This window comes from Anopheles coustani, chromosome 3 (genome assembly GCF_943734705.1).
Source record: "Anopheles coustani chromosome 3, idAnoCousDA_361_x.2, whole genome shotgun sequence".
Taxonomy (NCBI): Eukaryota; Metazoa; Arthropoda; class Insecta; order Diptera; family Culicidae; genus Anopheles; species Anopheles coustani.
The window spans coordinates 72,697,032-72,716,823 of NC_071288.1; the positions used below are offsets into that span (position 1 = coordinate 72,697,032).

Sequence of the window (19,792 nt, forward strand, 5' to 3'; positions counted from 1 at the left end):
AAAATCCATCTTCGCTAGCGCTGTTTCACCGTTGATTGATTTTTGTTTTGCTTTTTTCACACATTGTGCATTTTAAAACATATTTTTGTGCTTTTTTTGTGCTTGTTTTGCTAGTTTTATGTTGTATATTCATCGTCCGCCCGAGACAGACTAAAAGTAACACTCTTGCATAATGCATTCCATAGCACAGGGCTCCTATAAATGTTGGGTGGTTAATACTTTCTTCTTGTCTCTCGTTTAAACTCTTTTTTGTGGCAATTTGGTGCTAACTAACTGAAACTGTGTAAACACAACACACCACACAATGTTTGATGGGAAAGGTTTGCTGGTTTCTTGCTTGAGTTAATTATTGTTTTTCTGTTTGTAACATCTACGATATACGGTTTCAATTGGCATAGCTGTAGTGAAAGATGGCGGCCGACGGGGCCCTCATCGGGATGAGCCGCGAGCCGAGCCCGTTCTTCTCCCGCACGACCATATAGTCGCGCCCGTTGATCATCTGTCGGTTGGCGAAATTGTTGTTGGCATCGGCAAACAGCTTGCCCGTCCGCTCGCTCCCCAGCAGGCCCTGCTGGTGCCGGCTGAACACTTCCGCGTACGGTGGCGGCGGCGAATCGCCGGCACCGAACTGCTTGCCCAGGTACGAGATGCGCTCGGTAGGCGCCTGCTTCGACGTCTGCAGGGCGAGCTGTTCGTTCAGCTTGCGCTGGTTGAGGAACCGGAAGCCGAGCTCGGTCACGAACACGACGATCGACGTGACGAAGCCGGTTACCATGACGAAGTAGGTCATGACGAGATCGCGGTTCTTGAGCTGCCGCTCGGTGCCACCGAGATTCTGGGGGCAGATTTCAGCCTTCGGCAAACGATCTTGCAGCTTGTACTTGATGATGCCGCCCTCAACCATTTTCAGCAACCTTTCGATTCAAAGGGGGGAAATGGCAACAACAATTACTTTGTGTAATTAGGTGTAATCATAAGAACGTTTGAATTTGACCAGGTTTTCGTTGACGTTAACATATTATTTTCAAAAGAACTACAACATATTTTTATTCCAGTAGTACTCCCTTTTGATCAAACATAATGGTTTGTCTCACCTCACAGGGAAATGGTATTTTTTTTTTCATTAACACTTTTTCAACTCTATCAAATATAATCAGTAGGTTCTTTTTTACACTTATATCTTCATGTGAAGTGCATTTGTGAATGGGGCTGAGATGACGACGCGGAGGCTAGTAAAGCCACTTGTATGTTTTGTTTGCATTCTTCCAAAGTTGTGTAATTCCGATTCAGATGAATACAACTGAATGATTCTTTGCATCCTTCTAGAGATTCTTGATTCTTTTGATTCATAAGTGAGAGACTCATGAATCCCAAAGATTGATTAATGTTTAGGTAGTGAGATCTCCTTTTTTTATGATCGATTGATCCGCGCCAATGCAAGAATCAAGAAGGTTTTTGAAAGATCCATGAAAGATTAATTAAGGTTTCGAAAGATTCATCAATGTTTCAAGATTCGAATGCCAAAAGATTCATGAATCAATCTGAATGAATCTTATGTAAAAGATTCATATGAATGAATCTCGCCTACATTCTTCCCGTTTAGGTCAGCTCCTTGCTAGAAATTACATTCTATGTTGGACCTTATTTTCCGAGCCATGGTATATTTTGCTTGGCTTTGAATGTTTGAAAATCAGTTCGAAAGAATGACGAACATAAGTATCATTTACGAATTACGATTTTTCGATTCGAAACTCGATATATTTAACACATCCAACTAATTATTTCTCCGAGCGGTATCGCCGGTTATAAAATCGGCCCATGAGCGCCGGGGCTCACCACCTCGACGGCGTGGGTTCGAATCCCAACCGAGACCGGACCCTCCCCTGTACGAGAGGACTGACTATCCACGTACAACAGGGAAACAAGTCTCGTAAGCCCCTAACGGGGCAGGCATGACCAAGAGGTCGTTACGCCAAGAAGAAGAAGAACTAACTATTTAGCTTAATTAATCAGAACAACACCAACTGACCATTTAAATTAACACATTTGGTATATGATTAATGATAATGGCTAATAAAACTGCGTCGCAAGCGGAGACGTTTGAAGTTGTTGCGTTTTTCAAAACGCTATGGTACTCTTTGGGTTTCAAACCAAACGAAGATGAAAATACCCACGGAAACCCAAAAATGGCAAAATTCCTGGAACAATCGTATGCCAAAGGGTGAGAAAAGAAGTGCTGAAAATAGTATAGAAATAATGCGTTTCTTATGCCAAATAACAATAATACATACTCTGGGTCGAAAAGGCGGTTCCATTCCGTTGTCAGCGGGTAGCCGAAGGCCCGGTTCCGCTTCAGGAACGGCGTGGTGGCGGTGGCGTACGGGCAATGCACCCGCTCGTTGATCGGGTTGATCTTCCGGCGCACCAGGTAGTCGGCGTAGATCATGTGGTCGATCGCGGGCCGATCGCGCACGAACACGTAGTTATGCTTGGCCACCTTCTCGGCGAGCGTGTCGCTGTCGTTCACGTTGGCCGTGAAATCGACCAGCCGCTTATCGATCAGCACACTGAGGGTGTTTAGCGTTTCGTCACGCTGGAGAGTTCCGCATGGTCGGGCACCGTATTGCATCGAGTTAGGGGATGAAAGAATACCACAGGGAATTATTAGATGCGACATCAAGATAATCACTACTGGTTGGGTGGTGGCATGTGGCTCCGGGCGGTCTAGGTGGGTAGGCAAACAAAACGAAACCGCTGGAGAAACGATTTGTTTTCACACCTTCACAAATGGTATACGACATGTTGACAAATTCCGTTGCACAAGAGAGGAGAGTGGTTGTGTGTTGGGTGGCATTTTTGTCTCTATTTGTCATTAATCATAGCGTAAATTCATAGAACCGACACCAACGTGGCGGCGGCGGCGGCGGCGGCGGGCTTGGCCCAGGTGGGGTCGTCTCCATCTCCATCCAGTCCAAAAATATGATTTGACTTTCAATACTGCTTGACGCCCTTCCGAACCAAAAACCGGTTCCGTTCTGTCCCTCGCATTGGTTTACTTCATGCATAATTGAGCAATTTCGCGCCCGCAACACCACGAACGGCCCATCGAACATCAATCAGCGTCGCTGACGAGCATGACCACCATCACCGCTTGGAAAAGGACCTTTCTAGACTCCGAACGGCTCGGCCAAGTTGGAAGCGGCTTTGAGGTAAACTTCCCCGCTGTAAACGATAACGGAATCGGAATCGGAATCGGAATCTTACATTTTTGATCGCATACTCCACGGCCCCGCCGCGGATGGTGACGAACTGTTTCTCCTTGCGCCGCACGTCCTCGGCGTTGTTGATGGGCAGCGTGAACTTCGAGAGCGTCAGGAAGGCGGTCAGGTTGGCGGTGTAGAACGAGGTCAGGATGGTGATGAATATCCACCAGCTGGCGAACAGGATGCGCGTGGAGTCTACGAGGGGGGAGGAGAGAGGGAGAATGATTTTAGTTGTTGTGCTGTTTTATTGATGAGTGATTTTGTTTTATGTGCATGTCCTCCAGTGCGGGGAATGAGTAAGCACCATCAGGAATGCATAATTTACGAGCTTGTTACTGATTTTACGTTGAGGGGTTATTTTTTCCGCCGTCTAATTGGATAAACAGTTAATACGACAAAACGCTCTCGTTTCGTAATTTGTGTTGGTGAAAGTGTTCATTTTGTGGAAACGAATGTTTATAAATTGTTCCGCAGGAACGAATATGATTGCTCGGAATGACATTACACTAATAATTTAGTCAAAATGTTAAAGGCTTCGTTTTAAAACAAATGTTAAAGGCTTCGTTTAAAGTAACAAATCTGAACAATCAAGAACATCAGGAAAAAAAAAGAAATAGGGGTTCCTGAGGTAATATGTACCCCTAAAAAAAACTTTAAATTTTTTAATGAATTTTGCGCTTGATTGTAGGTTTAATAAATTTATTTGGTTCATTAAGGTTCAAAGTAGAAACTAGTTAGGGATTTTTTGTCTTTTTGCTAAAAATTATCATCCATTTTTAACTATAACAAAAGGGCAAACCAAAACCGAGGGACAAAATGTACCATTTTAGTAAGGCAAAATGCACCAATCTTCAAAAAAAACAATAAATTAAAAAGTTCAAATATTTCCTGTGATTGAGTAAATGAAATTTAAGTAATCAATTTTTTTATGAATCAATATTTTCATTTTGCATATCAAACATTCATTTTAGTTTGTTTACAAACTTATGCATTCTGTCCCGACCTACGGGGTGCATTATGCCCCGTTCATAGTTGCACACTTTTTAAAATAAAACACGAGAAAATTTGCTTGCTTACCGAGATTTTATATGCAATTTGATGCTCTAGTTTTTACTAACAGAACTATGTATGGCATGCATAAAAACAACGATTTTCTTGATTGATTTTTATTTCGCATTTTTGTTGATGTAGAATTATCAAACTCACAGGGTGTCCGTGTTTTAAATAGTTCTCTCTTGCAGAGTGACTACTTTTTTCACGACTAAAACACGTTTTTCATTAAAGATTGAAAATGGTGCGTTTTATCTCAGGGGTGCATGATACCCCAGCCACTCCTATATAAGTTTATGCAGTTTTCTATTATTGGTGATACACTTTATCTAAGACACTGACCATCTGTTGAAATTGGTTGAAAGAAGTTGATGATGAATTAGAAGCCATCTTGGTCATGCCTGCTCGTTGAAGGCTTACTAGACCTTTTCTCTTAATGTACGTGGATAGTCAGTCCTCTCGTTCAGGTGGGGGTCTGGTCTCGGTTGAGATTCGAACCCACGCCGTCGTGGTGGTAAGCCATGGAGCTCATGGGTCGATTTTCTAACCGGCACTTCCGCCGTAAATCCTTATTTTTACATTCCATGAGCAATTTAGTAATTGAAATGTAAACCTTGTACCGAGTGTAATAAGGTTTAAACATTCAAATGATTAAATATCGCTTAATGCTCCAGTAACTTCAATGGAAAATTATTGTTCAACAATTTGGCCAACTCCATCGTTTTGTTGTGATGTTTGCAACGAATCTATTGTACACACGATGGCAAATAATACAATAATCATAGATACCACAAACAAACCAAGTCATTTCGGTCGCGTCAACGGTTGCAAAACCGTAACCGATATGGATGGCTCAAATATTGATTATGTGTTTCCGGGGGGAAAATTGTTGCCGGTGCACCGGCGATGGAGGACAAACAGTAAATGCAATGCATTCGATTCGTATTAGGATTGTTTGCGTGGGGTAATATTCTTTGCTTGCAGAGCGTGTGTATTTTTTTTTTTTTGCAGGACGACGCGGTATCTAAATTGGGACAATTGATCTTTGGCTTTCCTGCGGGGTTGAGGGAAGTGTACTGCCCGAGTCATGTGTCTAATATGTGTCCCGTGTCTGTTGCACTTAAATTAAATGAACTACTGTGAAGGGCAGCGCTTTAGAAGTATTTTATAAGCCCTACAATTTCTGTACAATGTGCTGCCTCAGAGAAGGAAGAAATTTACTCACCTCCGGTCGGCGACAGAGTACTTCCCTGCTTCATGAGCGCTCCGTACACGAACCATACGCAATGAGGCAACGTGTACAGGACCTGCTCCTTGTCCTTGGTGAGCCGATGGCGCAGAATCAGCAATCCGTAGATGATCGGGCCGACGGCCAGCAGCGAGATCAGGATCAGTATCCAGACGTCCCGATTGAACGGGGCGAGCAGACCGGACCCGCTGGCCGACTCCATCGGTCGCACCATGATCATAATCCACTCGCCCTCGTCCAACCCCGTCGAGTAGCGGATGTGCTGCCGTGCGTCGGCCAGTATCGGCAGGAAGGCTACGGCCATGTCAGCCGACCCGTTGGCCAACAGCTGCAGCACGCTGCCATCCATATCGTTCGACGAGCCGACGATGTTCTGCCCCGGCATGACCAGCTCGTAGGTGAAGTTGAACTTTTCCATCAGAAACTCGAGCAGATCGAACGCCACCCCACCGCCAACCATGGTGCCGTTGATCTTGACCGTGTAGCTGAGAGGCCAGTCCTTCGGGAAACGAGAAAAATAGTCCGTTAGATTGAGTTGGGAGTTTTGTCGGGTAAAAAATCGATGTGTTGAGTTGTGAATCAATGCACTTTCATTTGAGATAATATTGGCATAGTTATTTCTTAGCTAATCGTGCGATGTAGATTAGACTATGTTATCCAGTCAAAAGTGCTGGAAAGGTAATACATGCTAGAAGTAACAGTCGCCAAATTTACTATTTTATCATCTCACTTTAAACCTCCTACCGGGTCTACTATAGTTATTGCTCGTAATAATTTTACATGAATTTTTCTTATTGCCTCCAACATGTGTTTGCAAAATTATTGTATCTTCAAAGTTAACGTTAATGTTATTTTCCTATTCGACCAGTTCCGAGAACCAAGTTGAATTTAAGTTTGGTTATTGGCAGTTATTTTGACCGCTCTTCTTAAAAAGTCACAACTTTTCTATTTTTCATGATTTTTCAAATTTGTAAAGGACAGGTTTTTAGTGTATTTGTTGACTATCTTTTAGGGTTTTTGGTTTTTTATGATCTTTTCCATTATTTCGCTAGCTCGGCGTAGAGCAAAAAAGAGTGAATTTGAGTTCTATTCAACGTTTGTATTTACAAAATGTATATTGAGCAAAGCACAATAAGGAAATAACCTACGGAAAATTAAAAAGTATAAAATTCTTGGCGTCATTTGTGATCTTAAAAATATGAAATTATTTTGCATACATGGTTCAGTATACTAGCTCGATCGCACAGTTTTTTCAAGTTTACATTTTAAATTTTGACAAAATAAAAGTTGAAAAAGATTCAAACTCTGTTCAATTTCAAAATTTATTTTACTTTTGAAAAAAATAAAAACACCAAAAGATAGTCAACAAATATAGTGAAAAGTATCTGTTTACGGATTAGAATAATCTTCAAAACATAGAGAATTTATAGCATCTTAAGAAGAGTGGTCAAAATGACCGCTAAAAAGCAGTATTCTAGTGTTACGCTAATTTAAAGTTATTTGCCCTAGATATCTCTTATTCAGTTGCAAAATATAGCCGTCTTTGATTTTCGATCTCAAAGTTCAGACTAAATTTGTTACACTGGACTTTTAAGAAATCATAACCAATTTTGTTTGATTTATAAACACTTTTCAATCAGTATACCAGCTTATTTTAATAACAACGCAAAGTTACCTGACCACTAGATTTCGGCTGACTTGGTCAGATTGGTTTGGTAAGGTTCGTGGGTTAGGCACAGAACTAAGTAGATTTTTTAAATTATACAGAAAATTAAATAAATCACAAGTCGGATAGATTTTTTTAATTTTTTCCGAAGACACATGCTGTCGATCATGTACTAAGATCTTTTTGCTGCCAACCTCACTAACCTGAAGTGTTGTAACGCGTAGCGTTTTTCCGGCCAACTTTTGGCGTATCTCCAACATTTCGCGCTCTTTCACCTCCCCGCTGGCGCCCATCTCAAGATGGTAGTATTCCGACGTATCGTTTCCTTCCGGCTCGACCCCCACAAGACCTTGTGCGTCCACACCTTCGCCCCGGGACGCCACCACGGCCACCAGAATACAGACCCAGCATAGCGCAATCCTCGTGGGTCGGTATCTTAGGATCCCCCCTAAGTCGTAGTCATCTGCGAACAGTGTCCTCGCGCTTCCGAGGCGACCGTCCTTAGTGAAACCCATCGTCATAGCCAATCACAACGGGTTGCCAATGGTTGGACATTTTTTCTCTCTCCACTAACCGGTGGAGCGAGGGGGTCGCAGAAACTGTACCACACGGTCGAGCAGCCTGCACAGAACGGAAATGGCGAACGCGACGCAAGGATACCAACGAAACACTTCCACAAACAACAATGGAACGACGCGAAGCTGAACGAAAAATAAAACTATCACAAAATAAACCGGCGGCAGGGCAACGATGCGAGTTCGTCAACAGAGAATCAACACAAACTACAGCAAGCAACACTCTTCCGCACGGGATGAGATGTAGGATGAATGTAGGAAACGGAAGTACAAAAATGAAACCAACCCGAAACTAAACCAACACACTTTGCACAAAATTAGAAAACAGAAATCCCGCCCGACCTGATAACGCACTGTGGCTACGCTAGTTCTACGGGCTTAGGTCTGCTGTACCAGCTACTCCGTCCTCTAAGAAAAATATACTCCCCCCACCTGTCGGTGTTGGGGCCCGACTTTAGACCCCGGTGGCAGGACACGTTCGCTCCCGTGAAAAGTCACCGATGGACTGATAGATTGCGTCGCTGATGTGTCGCCGTATCACATGCGATCAGACTGAATGTGAATGGCGGGTCAGCATGGAATATGGTAGAACGGAAATATAGGAACTGAAAAAAATGTGCTACAGTGTTGGGTGATATTTTACGAGTGCTTCAACTCAAACGTTTCCATGTTGAATTCTGATAGGGTAACGGTTCTTCTGAAAAACATCTATTTTTACCGAAAAAAATACACGAAAAAAGCGTATATTTCTTCCTAGTTAGTTGTTGCTTAAATAGTGGTATGGTTCCTATAGCTGTGGTATCGTGTACCTATAATGGTGGTAGTTCAGAAAACTTGGAAAAGACTGACTATATTTTGATTACCTATAACTTATTTTCGAAGCATATTTCAAACAGAATGGTTAAATTACTCATAGACCAATGCTTAGGAATCATGGCATACGTACGGAATGGGAAGATTTATCTTTTGAACACTCCGCAGGAGATCAAAGAATATTTCGTAGTAGAACAAATATCTCTATTGTATTTATTTCGTCGTACAGCCATGATTTCATTCCAATACAACCTCTATTGCTACTAGCACCACTATGGGGAGCCCTTACCCTACCTAATGATTTTTTTGCGTTTAGCAAATACATTGATAAAATATCTGTCGCTTGGTTAGAATTGTTTTAAATTTTGCCCTTATTTTCAATAGTGTTCAATTTATCTCTAGAACATTTTTAACCTTTTTAAAAGTAGTATTCTTCAGTAGGGTGATATTTTTGCAAGAATAAATAATATTGTTGGAAACCAGAAATTTTAAGTAACAACAATAAGAAACATCGTATTGTTTGTGGTTGCAATGGACTTATAGAACCGATATCAAACAGTGTGCTGCAGATGTACTTCGGATCTATTTGCGAGGTATAATGTAAACCGAAACAAATTATGTGGATGAAAAACATATCGTGTTCCATTTTGTGGCATGTCTTGATACATTTACCACCACTGTTTATCAAAGCAAACAGGCAAAGCAAAGGAAAGTGTATTGTGCAGCCCCGTATGTGAAGCGTTTGTTCGCATTAGCGGGTAGGTCCTGAGGTCAGCCGGTGGCATTGATTGGGAAGAATAATTTCATAATAATTTTATTTATTGAACCCACTTCCACACGCACTTCCCCCACTTCGGCGGTCATTGGTACACGCTTTTCCGATTGGTTGTGGCTGAGATTTTTTATCCTTAGGAGTGAGGGAGGCGAGTGAGAGGAGGGATGAGGTGGGATATAATCATGAATTTGATGGGAATTAAATTTTGTTTCAATACCCTACTATTTGATTCTTCAGGAAAACTTGAGCTCACCTGTTTAGATTATAATGTTTTGATCAGTGGGCCAGTCGGTCTGCTGAGGTCATTCGCTATTGCGGGATGGACTTTCCCATGTGAGACTACACACAGTATTTAAATAATAGCAAAAAGTGCACTTCGATTGATGACAACGGTAGCGATCTTATCAATGCACTTCGCTAGTTGCATTCTAATGAAACGCACTGGGCCGGGCTTTAACAAAATGTCTCCCCAAGGACAACTTTCCCTGCAGTTAGCTGTTGTCTACGAATTGTGTGTAGGTTATTATATGCCTTTTTGCCAGAGGTCGGCACACGTTTCTTGAAGTGGGGAAAAAGTATCAATTTTCTAACCCGCAAAGTAACATACACATAAGAAAAAATATAATTAAGTTTTACGTTTAACTAATAATTATGATACTTATTTTTGTTGAATTTGTGTACTTTTTCAACATACTGTTCGGTTGTTGTTTAGTTTCATTTAATATCCTTGAAAATAATCTTGTGCTCAGGATATCTTGGTGGTGCGCGACAGCCGAGCGGTAGCGCCGGTTAGAAAATCGACCCATGAGCGCCGGGGCTCACCACCTCGATGGCGTGGGTTCGAATCTCAACCGAGACGGGACCCTCCCCCCTGTACGAGACGACTGACTGTTGGATCCACGTACAACAGGGAAGCAAGTCACGTAAGCCCTTAACGGGCAGGCATGACCAAGAGGTCGTTACGCCAAGAAGAAGAAGAAGAAGAAGGATATCTTAGTATAGCAATGTGTTGAATATTGTGAACCATATTTTGTTGTGTCAAACATGTAAGTCATTTAATGTAGACATTATAGTAAAGTAAACATGTTATATTCCCACTGTATTCTCGAGACTGGGTAATTTGAGAACGACCAATAATAAAACTGCGATCGAAAAAGTCTTGTAAAAGTATGCGTGAAGGCCGTCTGGTATTGGACACCTCGTTCAAGGTTACCGACCCCTGCTTTAAACCATTGCTATACAACAGACAGCAAGGGAAGGGTCCTGCAAACTCTTGGGAGGATCTACCCAAACGTCGTCCTTGCCTATGCTCCTAACCCTCGGGAAGCGGATGTTCGACCAACGCCCGGTTATGATCTGGCGACCCGGGGTTACGATTCCGGATCAATATCATTACCTGCATGCGATGAGCATCGTCCGACACCGGTGAGTAATAAGGCGGCGGGAAATTGAAACAATATGTTGTCCAAGCTTGGATACCGATGGCGGGGCTAAGGTCGACTCTACACTGAGGCCAATCTGCCAGGTTCGCCATTCTGAATGTATGTCACGATGGGTCCGGAGAGGCAGAAGGGGTGGAGCATGTAATTGGTTTCGAGTGATGCTACCGGGGCAAAATATTATTGACACAAATAGTAAAAATTTCATGCAATTTCATGTAGCTTTCACTTTAGAAAATCGATCGACGAAGAACCGTACGTTTGGGGACATGATCGATGCGTCGTAACTTGACTATTGCGTAATTTTGTGTATTGCAATCGAAATAAAACAAAACGATCATCTAATTGCCAATCGGCATTTTGCTATACAAATTTATGTAGTTAATTGTCATTTAAGGTAAACTACATGAGAGTTTTGTTATTCTAGGGTTAAACATTCAACTTTTTAACGATTGATGAACAACCTGGAAGTTGGGATATTCGTTAATTAACTTAAAATAGTTCTAAAACAGCCCGTCATCGTGTAGCATTGCCACTTATTGGTTTCATTTTAAAAGGTATATAGTCGTTTGAAGGTTCTTCTAGCCAAGTTCAAGCCATGTTTAGAACATTTCAAGAGCTTATTCCTTTTTCCAATTGTTGACCGAAAACCAGTTAAACATGTTAAGTAGTTAAATTAGATAAATGTAATGTATGCCCGGATATTTGAGGAGAGTCAGTGTAAATATTTGCTTCATTATACCCTCGATTGTCAAGGATTGCAAGAAACAAATTCACAAAAAACTACCTTAAGCACTATGAGTACGGCATGGTAATCCACTGTTCAGTTCAAGGACAAAACGTGTTCGTCATTTACGTTGCTGGTCTACGTCTCGAATTGTTGTCGAGCGTTAAAAAAAGCGGGAAAAGCGGAAAAGTACGTACAACGAGCCCCTTTAAAATCAATTCTTCCCATTCCCTCACCCGACAATCCAATCAAACGCCGTTGTGTGGCGTAGTCATGGAAACCGGCCACGGGTTGTTTAGGTCGTGTTTATTTGCGAGCGATTTTTCGGACCCGTTTTTCCAGGCCATGAAAAACTGGTGGTACAGTTGCGACCCTTCAGCACGGTGGTTACATCGGATAAGGAGAGTCTCGACGGTCTGGAAAGTTTTTGGTGTTTTGTCCCGCACCGAAAAGTGTGTGTTTGTTGTGAGCCTGGCCCCCTAACCGGAGATGCCCGAGGAACAGATCCCACTGGACGACCATCGTCCGGCGTCATCGGCCTCCTCCACGCCCCGGTCACGTCAGCCATCGTTTGGGGATGTGCAGGACAATGGTGCCCCCGAGCGCATTCCGGTGGTCGACGGAGACGGTGGCCATTTTGTGGCGATAAGGAATATGCTAAATGCGAGCCGTAATCGTCCGGTTGCTCGCATTGCACCGCTCCTCGAGCCATCGTTCGTCCCGGCCCCGCAGAGATACTTTCCGATCGTCATACCGGCGGAACCGACCATCGAAGAGTTACTGGTATGTTCTCGAATGAATTGAACACTCCTGGACTTAACCTCTGTGTCAGTTGGAATGAGAAATATCTGCCTTTTGTTTTCAGCGCCACGCGGCCGGCACGGAAGACCTAGCGACGGTGAGGGAAATTAAGCTGAAGGTCATCTCGCATATGACCAGCCTGCAGCGGATACCGTGCTTCATACCGCATCTCCGGTCGCTCATCCTAGAAGGTAGCATCGTAATGACCCTGCGTGATTTGGGTTGCGACATGACCACACTACGCTACCTGAACGTGTCCCGGTGCAGCCTGAAGCATCTGGATGGAACCACGGGATTGGAGTCCCTCGAGGAGCTGGTGGCCGACTACAACCTCATTGAAGAGGTTGGACCGTGCACAAATTTGACCAACATAAGAAAGATCAGTCTCAAAGGGTATGGCGGGGTTGGTAGTAAGGGAGATTTGCACCGTAATGAACTTTTAAAATTTTCGTTTGTGTGCCATTCCAGAAATCGAATAACAGATCTGGGAAGTGTCACCTTTTTGGCGTTATGCGAGAAGTTGGAGGCGTTGGATTTGCGCGAAAACTTAGTCTCCGAGAATCCGTCCTTCAGGCATGTGCTGAAAATGAACATTCCTCAGCTGAAAAGCCTCAATGAGATTCCCTTCCGAGAAGTGGCGGCAGATGATACGGACCTGTCGAGCTCCGAGTATCGATCGTCCAGTTCTGGCAGCGTAGAGGACATACACCGGGGGAGATGGAACATGCTAGGTACGAGCGTGGCAGGAGAGTTGCAACGGGAGGCAGCGGGTTTGGAGCGTCGACCGACAACGGCCAGCGTGGAACGGCGTGTAACGGTGGAGCTGCTCGATCAGGAACGGCCCTCAACGGCTGGTAAGTAGCAGACCACAGTGTAGATTGATCGGTAGTTTACTTACTTTACTCTGTGTCCATCCTTTCTAGATCCGGTGAAGATAAAGGCACAGCTAACTTCCGGCGAACCGCTGGTCGGTAGCATCGTTACCAAGGCGCGTCGTCGACGCCGTCAGAAGACGGCCTGGGGTGAGTCCACCTCGTGCTCGAGTGTCAGCAGCTCCGATTCGTCGTTTTCCAAAGATTTCCCCGACCGGTTGCCGCAAAAGGCGGTCGATCTGGAGCTCGGTGTGATCGGTGTGGCGGGCGGTGGTCAGGGTCAATCGCAATCGCGTGGCGCACCACCACAAAACCCATCCGGACCCGGGACGGACGATGATCCGCAGAGTTTGTTGCGTGCCGCACGGCTCTGGCGCCAGCGATCGTTGCAAACTCGCGAAACGATTCGCGAGCAGGAACAACAGCTGCTCATGTTGCGTCAGCTTAATGACGAGGATTAGTCATGCCAAGGCGCGTGAGGTGCAATTTTTATTTATGTTCACACTTGTTTGATACTAGTTCGGTAGATTGTTTGAAAATAAATGCATACATTTGCAACAAAAGTTGTCCTCCAACCGATTTGCTTTGAAGTGTTTCAATGAGGTTTTTTGGCATCGAGTGTCGAAAGTGACGAAAAAGTTTATGACCTTTTTTTAGCACCGTTTATTCATAATTTTTTCTCACTTTTTGGCATTCCGACACTGTGTAACACTCAAACCTAAATAGCGGTCATTTTGTTTGATTTTTTTTTTTAAAGAAGACCTTTCTTGACATCCAAAGCTAGATCTAAAACCAAAATTGCAGGTTTTTCTGTTCGACCAGTTCCGAGAAGCCGCTATACCTTTTCTATTTTTCAAGAGATTACAAATCTGTAAGTTTTTAGTTTATTTGTACATTATCTGTTAGAGTTTTTGGTTTTATAATGCACTTCTTCGTCTATCCGCTAATCTATCGGTACAAAGCAAAAACGAACGAATGTTTTTTTCAACTTTTGTATTTACAAAATGCATAATATAAAAAAGTGTGAACTATACACTGTTTTCAGGGCCAATTCGTCGGCATCAAGCTGCTCTTTGTTGGTAGTATGCAGTCAATTGCACGCGCAAGGTTTTTGTTTGGCATCGTTAGGAACCAGTTTGGGTTTATTAAGTTTAACTTTGCCATTATCGGTAGCAACATTGACGCGACGAGAAAATGTCGCGTTGTTGTCGCGCCAATGTTGCTACCGATAATGGCAAAGTTAAACTTAACAAACCCAAAGTGCTTCCTAACGAAACCAAACAAAAACCGTGCGCGTGCAATTGACTGCATACTACCAACAAAGAGCAGCTTGATGCCGACGAATTGGCCCTGAAAACAGTGTAAATTAATTACATTACGCAACATTAAAAAAATAATCTAATGTTTTTGCGATTACAAATCATACATTGACCTGAAAGTTTGAAAATAACCCTAGTTTTCAGAATAACGCATAAACCATCGAAACGCTCACGAAATAATAGAACAAGGAACCGGACGGATACAACCTATGGAAAATTAAAAAATCCACAACTTCAAGTTCAATTCGTGGTGTCATTTGTGATTCTACAAATATTCAATTATTGTTCATAGATGGCTTGACGCTCTGTTTTTAAATTTACGTTTATGTTTTAAAAAATAACAATTAAAAGGAATTCAAGCTAGGAAATAATGAATAGGTGCGAAAAAATCAAAAACGTTAAAAGATAAATAAAGCCAACAAATTTACTAAAAAATAAACGTTTATGGATTAGAAAAATCTTTAAAAATGCAGAAGTTCTAACGTCTTAAAAAGAACGGTCAAAACGACCGCTAAAAATCATTATCGCAAGATTCCAAAGCAATGTATTCTAGTGTTAAGAAAAAATGGGATGCCTTTTCTTGGTCAAATAATGCCTGTGTGCCTGCCCGTCACAATTGATAGCACACTCTTCATGGTTATCAATGGCAGTATGCTCTATCGTGTAACATGTTTCACAAACCTCTTTAATGACTACGTTGTTCTGTACGCTGTCTAACTGTGGTCGATCAACGCCTACATGCGACCCCTTTACGCCTAGAAACTCCTTCATGATCTTATTCACCGTCTTGGGGTCTTCCTGGTGCGGGTACCGGCCAGCTCTTGGAACGAAGCGTATTTCCAGAGGTTTATACTTGCTTATAATGAGCGTACTTAACTTATCCAACGAGATCCACTGATTGTTTTCGCCGACTAGAAACAGACCCGGAATGGTGGCCGGTTTGCGCACCCGGAACTCTAACTCCTCGACGAAGAAATCGTTCCAGTTTTGGCGAAACGCGTTCAGAGCTCGTGCCAGAGCGTTCGGTTGCGAGAAGGTGTACTTGTACGCGTCCAGATCTTGGGGTTTCGAGAATGGTCCTACAAGGTTGTTGAATATTTGGTAATCCCCAACGCGGGCTAGCTTGATCGACAAGCGATGGAACACGGATAGGAAGCCAATTTTCAGCAGTGCACTCAGCGGTACAAGGTCTCGTTCTTGTAACTCCTGCAACACGCCAAGCGATGGAAGTCCCATCATGACATACTTGGACACTCGTTCGGGGTACTGATTGACTATGTGCCAGCCGAGCAGGGCACCACAACCGTTGGCCACGAGAATGCAATCGGTTTTGCCCAGAGCCTCGACCAGCTCACAAACCGCCCGCGCTAGGTTGCTTAGACGATAGGTCGTGGCATACCGGGGCGCTTCCGATCGCCCGAAGCCTGGCAAATCGAGCGCCACGGTCCAGTAGTCTTTGGAGAACTCATGCAGCTGATAGCGCCACGTGTACCAAAAGTCAGGTACGCCGTGTAGGAACAGCATCAGCGGTTTGCTGCTGGAACCATTCTCGACGTAGTGAAGATTGAGTTTCTTCAGGATAAAAACAAACGAAATCTTCCGTTATCACAACCCTGCAGGAGTTTAGTTCACAACCGGATAGTAGCTTACGTGCACATGAATGTGTCGATGTCTTCCCCACTTCGGATGGTTCAGCGTGTCCGGCGGGTGAGTCCTCGGGGTGGAAGTCCAGAACGATAGCTGCAACCATTTGACTAAACACCGCAAGTACTGTCCACAAACGTACGCAGCTCGCTGCAAACAACCGGCCAGCAAATTAGCCATTACGGAGTGCACCGGTCAGCGGGCAATTTGTATTGGATTTATATCGTACAACACCGTCATGGGTGAGCTCCTTTTCGGAGTTTCCCTCCGACTTTGTGTGCGGTGGGAGAACTAATGCGATGCACTGATCGACGGACGCACGCAATAAGAGACGGCGTCCAAAGGGCTGGGAAAATCGAAGGGGGCTATACTGTTTGTCGATTAATTGATTATACCACACAAAGTAACGGTAAAGCAAAGCAAGCAAAGCAGTGAGGCGGGGTATTTACTTGTACTACAATTTTTCCTATATTTGTTTAGATGATAGCGACTGCTCGTTGGAGGTAGGTGTATAAATAGTTGGATGCGGTAAAACCAGCTACTAACAGGGTGAAAAAGTGATTCAACCATGTTCGTCGTCTGTGGAATTGTGTTACTTTCGTTACTGTCTTTCTTCCAGTGCCATGCAACAAACTTTATGCCTGGGGATCGTGAACAGCTCAGCAGCCTGTATCCTCTGACGATCATTCACATTAACGATCTTCATGCTAGGTAAAAGTGTGTGTTGGTGACGTTGTTTTTTATTCAGTTGAATTGTTTTCAATAGAAAATTTATCAATCGTTCTAGGTTCGACGAAACATCCGAGAGATCAGCAAAATGTAAAGCAACTGAGGGCGAACTTTGCATTGGAGGCGTGGCCCGTATCTACCACACCGTCCAAGAGCTAAGGAAGCAGTACGAAAATGCTCTGTTTCTGAACGCGGGTGACAATTTTCAGGGAACGATCTGGTACAACTATCACCGGTGGAAGGTGGTAGCGCAAACAATGAAACTTCTGCGTCCGGATGCTATGGTATGGTTTAACATTGACGTGGTTCAAAGCAGCTTGTTGTCTTCATTCGTATATCTAAACCGTGGTAGACTCTAGGAAATCACGAGTTCGACGATGGACTGGATGGTTTAACGCCGTACCTGCAGTCGCTGGCGGAAGGAAACATTAAGACGGTGGTGGCCAACTTGAATCGATCAATGGAGAGCGAGTTTCCCACCCTTCCCGGGACGACGATCATCAGCAGATCGAAGCGGAAGATTGGGATTATCGGTGTGATATACGATCAAACGCACGTAGGTGGTCTCTCAAGATGATCGATTTCATGTGTTCTCGAGATAATCGATTGTGTATTTTTCTCCCCTTAGCAAATGTCCAAAACTGGAGCCATAACGTTTGAAAACTCGGTGGAAACGGTACGCAAGGAGGCTGAAAAGTTGAAACAACAAGGGGTCGAAATCATCGCGGTCCTGTCGCACTGTGGACTAGAGGTCGACAAGCAGATTGCACTTGAGGCCGGTGACCATGTGGATGTAATCGTAGGTGGTCACTCACATTCTTTCCTGTTTCCGGAGTCCTCCGGCGAGCCGCGGAATAGGGACGATAAAATTCAAGCCGACTATCCGCTGGTGATCGCGAACCGTAATGGACGGAAGGTATCTTGAAGATAGTTTTATGTCCTTTGGTACAATGTTAAATGTTGACGTAATTTCTCTAGATACTCATCGTTCAAGCTTACGCGTACGGTAAGTACGTTGGACGTTTGACGACGTACTTCAATGCCGATGGCGAGATAAAGTACTGGGAAGGGTTCCCGGTGTACATGTCGAACCAGGTGACGCAGAACAAGCTGGCCCTACGTACGCTGAAACCCTATCGGGAGGCGGTGGCCAAGTTTGGCTCGATGCGGATCGCCAACACGACCATCGATCTCGTCCAGAGCACTTGCCGGGTGCAGGAATGCAACTTGGGCAGCCTGGTGGCGGACTCGCTAGCGGACTACTACACCAATGACTCATTCCACCCGGTCGCACTGATAAACGCGGGAGAAATTCGTGCTCCAATAGCGAAGGGAGGTAGGCGGAGGGGGTCACCTTCTTTGCATGAACCATTCAATGCTGATTGAATCGCTCTCTCTCTTTCTCTTCCCGCGGAAAGAAATAACCAACGAGGAGGCAATCGGTGCGAGCCCATTTTCCAACACCGTCGATCTGCTGACACTGCCCGGCGACGCCCTGTGGAACATTGTCGAGCACTCGCTGGTGCCGGATGCCGTCAAGCGCACGAACACGGTCCAGGTGGCGGGACTGCGGATTGCAGCGGACCTCGACCGTGCGCCCTACCGAAGGGTGATCTCGATCGAGGCGCGTGATCTGCACGATGGGACGACGTACCGGCCGCTGGATCGATCGGCTAATTATAAAGTGGCGATGAAATCGTTCATTGCCTCCGGTAAGGATGGATTTCGTTGGGCACTAGAGCGACTCGATCGGCACATTGGACCGCTCGACTCGGACGTGTTCATTAGCTATCTGAAGAAATTGAAAGTGGTGAACGAAGCAAATTTAATTGGTGGAAGGTTTAACATTATCGGAAAATTAAAATCTAAATAAGGACAGGAACAGTTAACGATACGCAAATTTATTGAAAAATCCATCACCTCTGTTTACTTCCCGAATTTTGCAATTTTAGTTACGAGAGGTTGTACAAACAAACCGGCTCATGTTTGCATTGAGCGTGAGAAGCCATTCTTCAAATCAAATATTAGAGTGCCTACAATTAGAGACTGGAAGGATTGGCTTTGGAATTTGTTTAATTTTATAGATATTATTCGATAAACATGGAACTAAACGAAAAAAGATAGTTAAAAAGACGATTGAATTATGCCATTGAAATAATAAACGTATTGCTACTGGCTTTGCACTGGGCGGCCATTTGTCGCGGAGTGCTGACAATTATTTCCGCACGTCCCCAACGTACCGTCACGAACCAATCATCATCTCGATAGTCATTGAGTATAAGCATGATGCTGCGCGGGGTATGCTGTCATTAAGCGCGGTGGAACGGACATTGAATTTTTTTTTATCATAAATCTGGCATCGGCATATCGGTGTGGTTTCGCGATGGATAGCGGTAAACATTACCATGAGATAAAAAGAAAACAATTCTTCACGGTAAATAAGTGTTTGGGCACAGTGGTTTCCATAAAAGAAGACCTAGCAGTAACCAATTATTTTCGTAAAAGTTTCTAAAGACTGCTCCAGGACTAAATTGGAAGGAGTTTGTTTTATTCAAGGTAATAATTTAAGTTATGTATAGTAATTAAAATTGTCCATTATGTTTAGTTTTCAGAAGGGTTAAACCAGGTTGTATGCACTATTTCGGTTTACAAATTTCCAATTTATTTCCGATGTACCATTAAGCTACAACAATATGTTACTTTTCTTATATTAAAATCCAAGAAATTTGGACAGTATTCGTGTCGGAACGTGACATCGAAATCGTTCTACCCATTGTGACGGCCATACCATAAGAGAAATTTGAACCAAGTCCCAAAACATCAAAACTTTAATGCCATGTGTAGAATCAAACGGGCACGAATTCGAATAA

The 19,792-nt window shown here is 43.8% G+C and overlaps 4 protein-coding genes across 4 annotated transcripts; 2 read left to right on the forward strand and 2 right to left on the reverse strand.

Annotated features, from left to right (window-relative positions):
* Positions 1-385: 385 nt before the first annotated feature.
* Positions 386-7,743, reverse strand: LOC131266392 (glutamate receptor ionotropic, kainate 2). Its single transcript, XM_058268902.1, has 5 exons — positions 7,432-7,743; positions 5,539-6,061; positions 3,265-3,458; positions 2,292-2,593; positions 386-914 (listed from the first exon to the last, which is right to left on the reverse strand). Exons 1-5 carry the CDS (start codon positions 7,741-7,743, stop codon positions 386-388), a joined length of 1,860 nt encoding a protein of 619 aa, XP_058124885.1.
* Positions 7,744-12,046: 4,303 nt separating this feature from the next.
* LOC131259334 (uncharacterized) lies at positions 12,047-13,691 on the forward strand. Its single transcript, XM_058260800.1, has 4 exons — positions 12,047-12,340; positions 12,423-12,751; positions 12,827-13,212; positions 13,282-13,691. Exons 1-4 carry the CDS (start codon positions 12,047-12,049, stop codon positions 13,689-13,691), a joined length of 1,419 nt encoding a protein of 472 aa, XP_058116783.1.
* Positions 13,692-15,060: 1,369 nt separating this feature from the next.
* On the reverse strand, positions 15,061-16,373 carry LOC131259690 (epoxide hydrolase 3-like). The gene is made up of 2 exons (XM_058261259.1): positions 16,200-16,373; positions 15,061-16,121 (listed from the first exon to the last, which is right to left on the reverse strand). Exons 1-2 carry the CDS (start codon positions 16,371-16,373, stop codon positions 15,105-15,107), a joined length of 1,191 nt encoding a protein of 396 aa, XP_058117242.1. The 3' UTR covers positions 15,061-15,104.
* A 388-nt stretch (positions 16,374-16,761) lies between these two features.
* On the forward strand, positions 16,762-19,427 carry LOC131266401 (apyrase-like). Its single transcript, XM_058268913.1, has 6 exons — positions 16,762-16,904; positions 16,981-17,206; positions 17,275-17,478; positions 17,551-17,838; positions 17,901-18,258; positions 18,341-19,427. The coding sequence occupies exons 1-6, from the start codon at positions 16,762-16,764 to the stop codon at positions 18,793-18,795; spliced, it is 1,674 nt and encodes a 557-aa protein (XP_058124896.1). The 3' UTR covers positions 18,796-19,427.
* Positions 19,428-19,792: the final 365 nt, after the last annotated feature.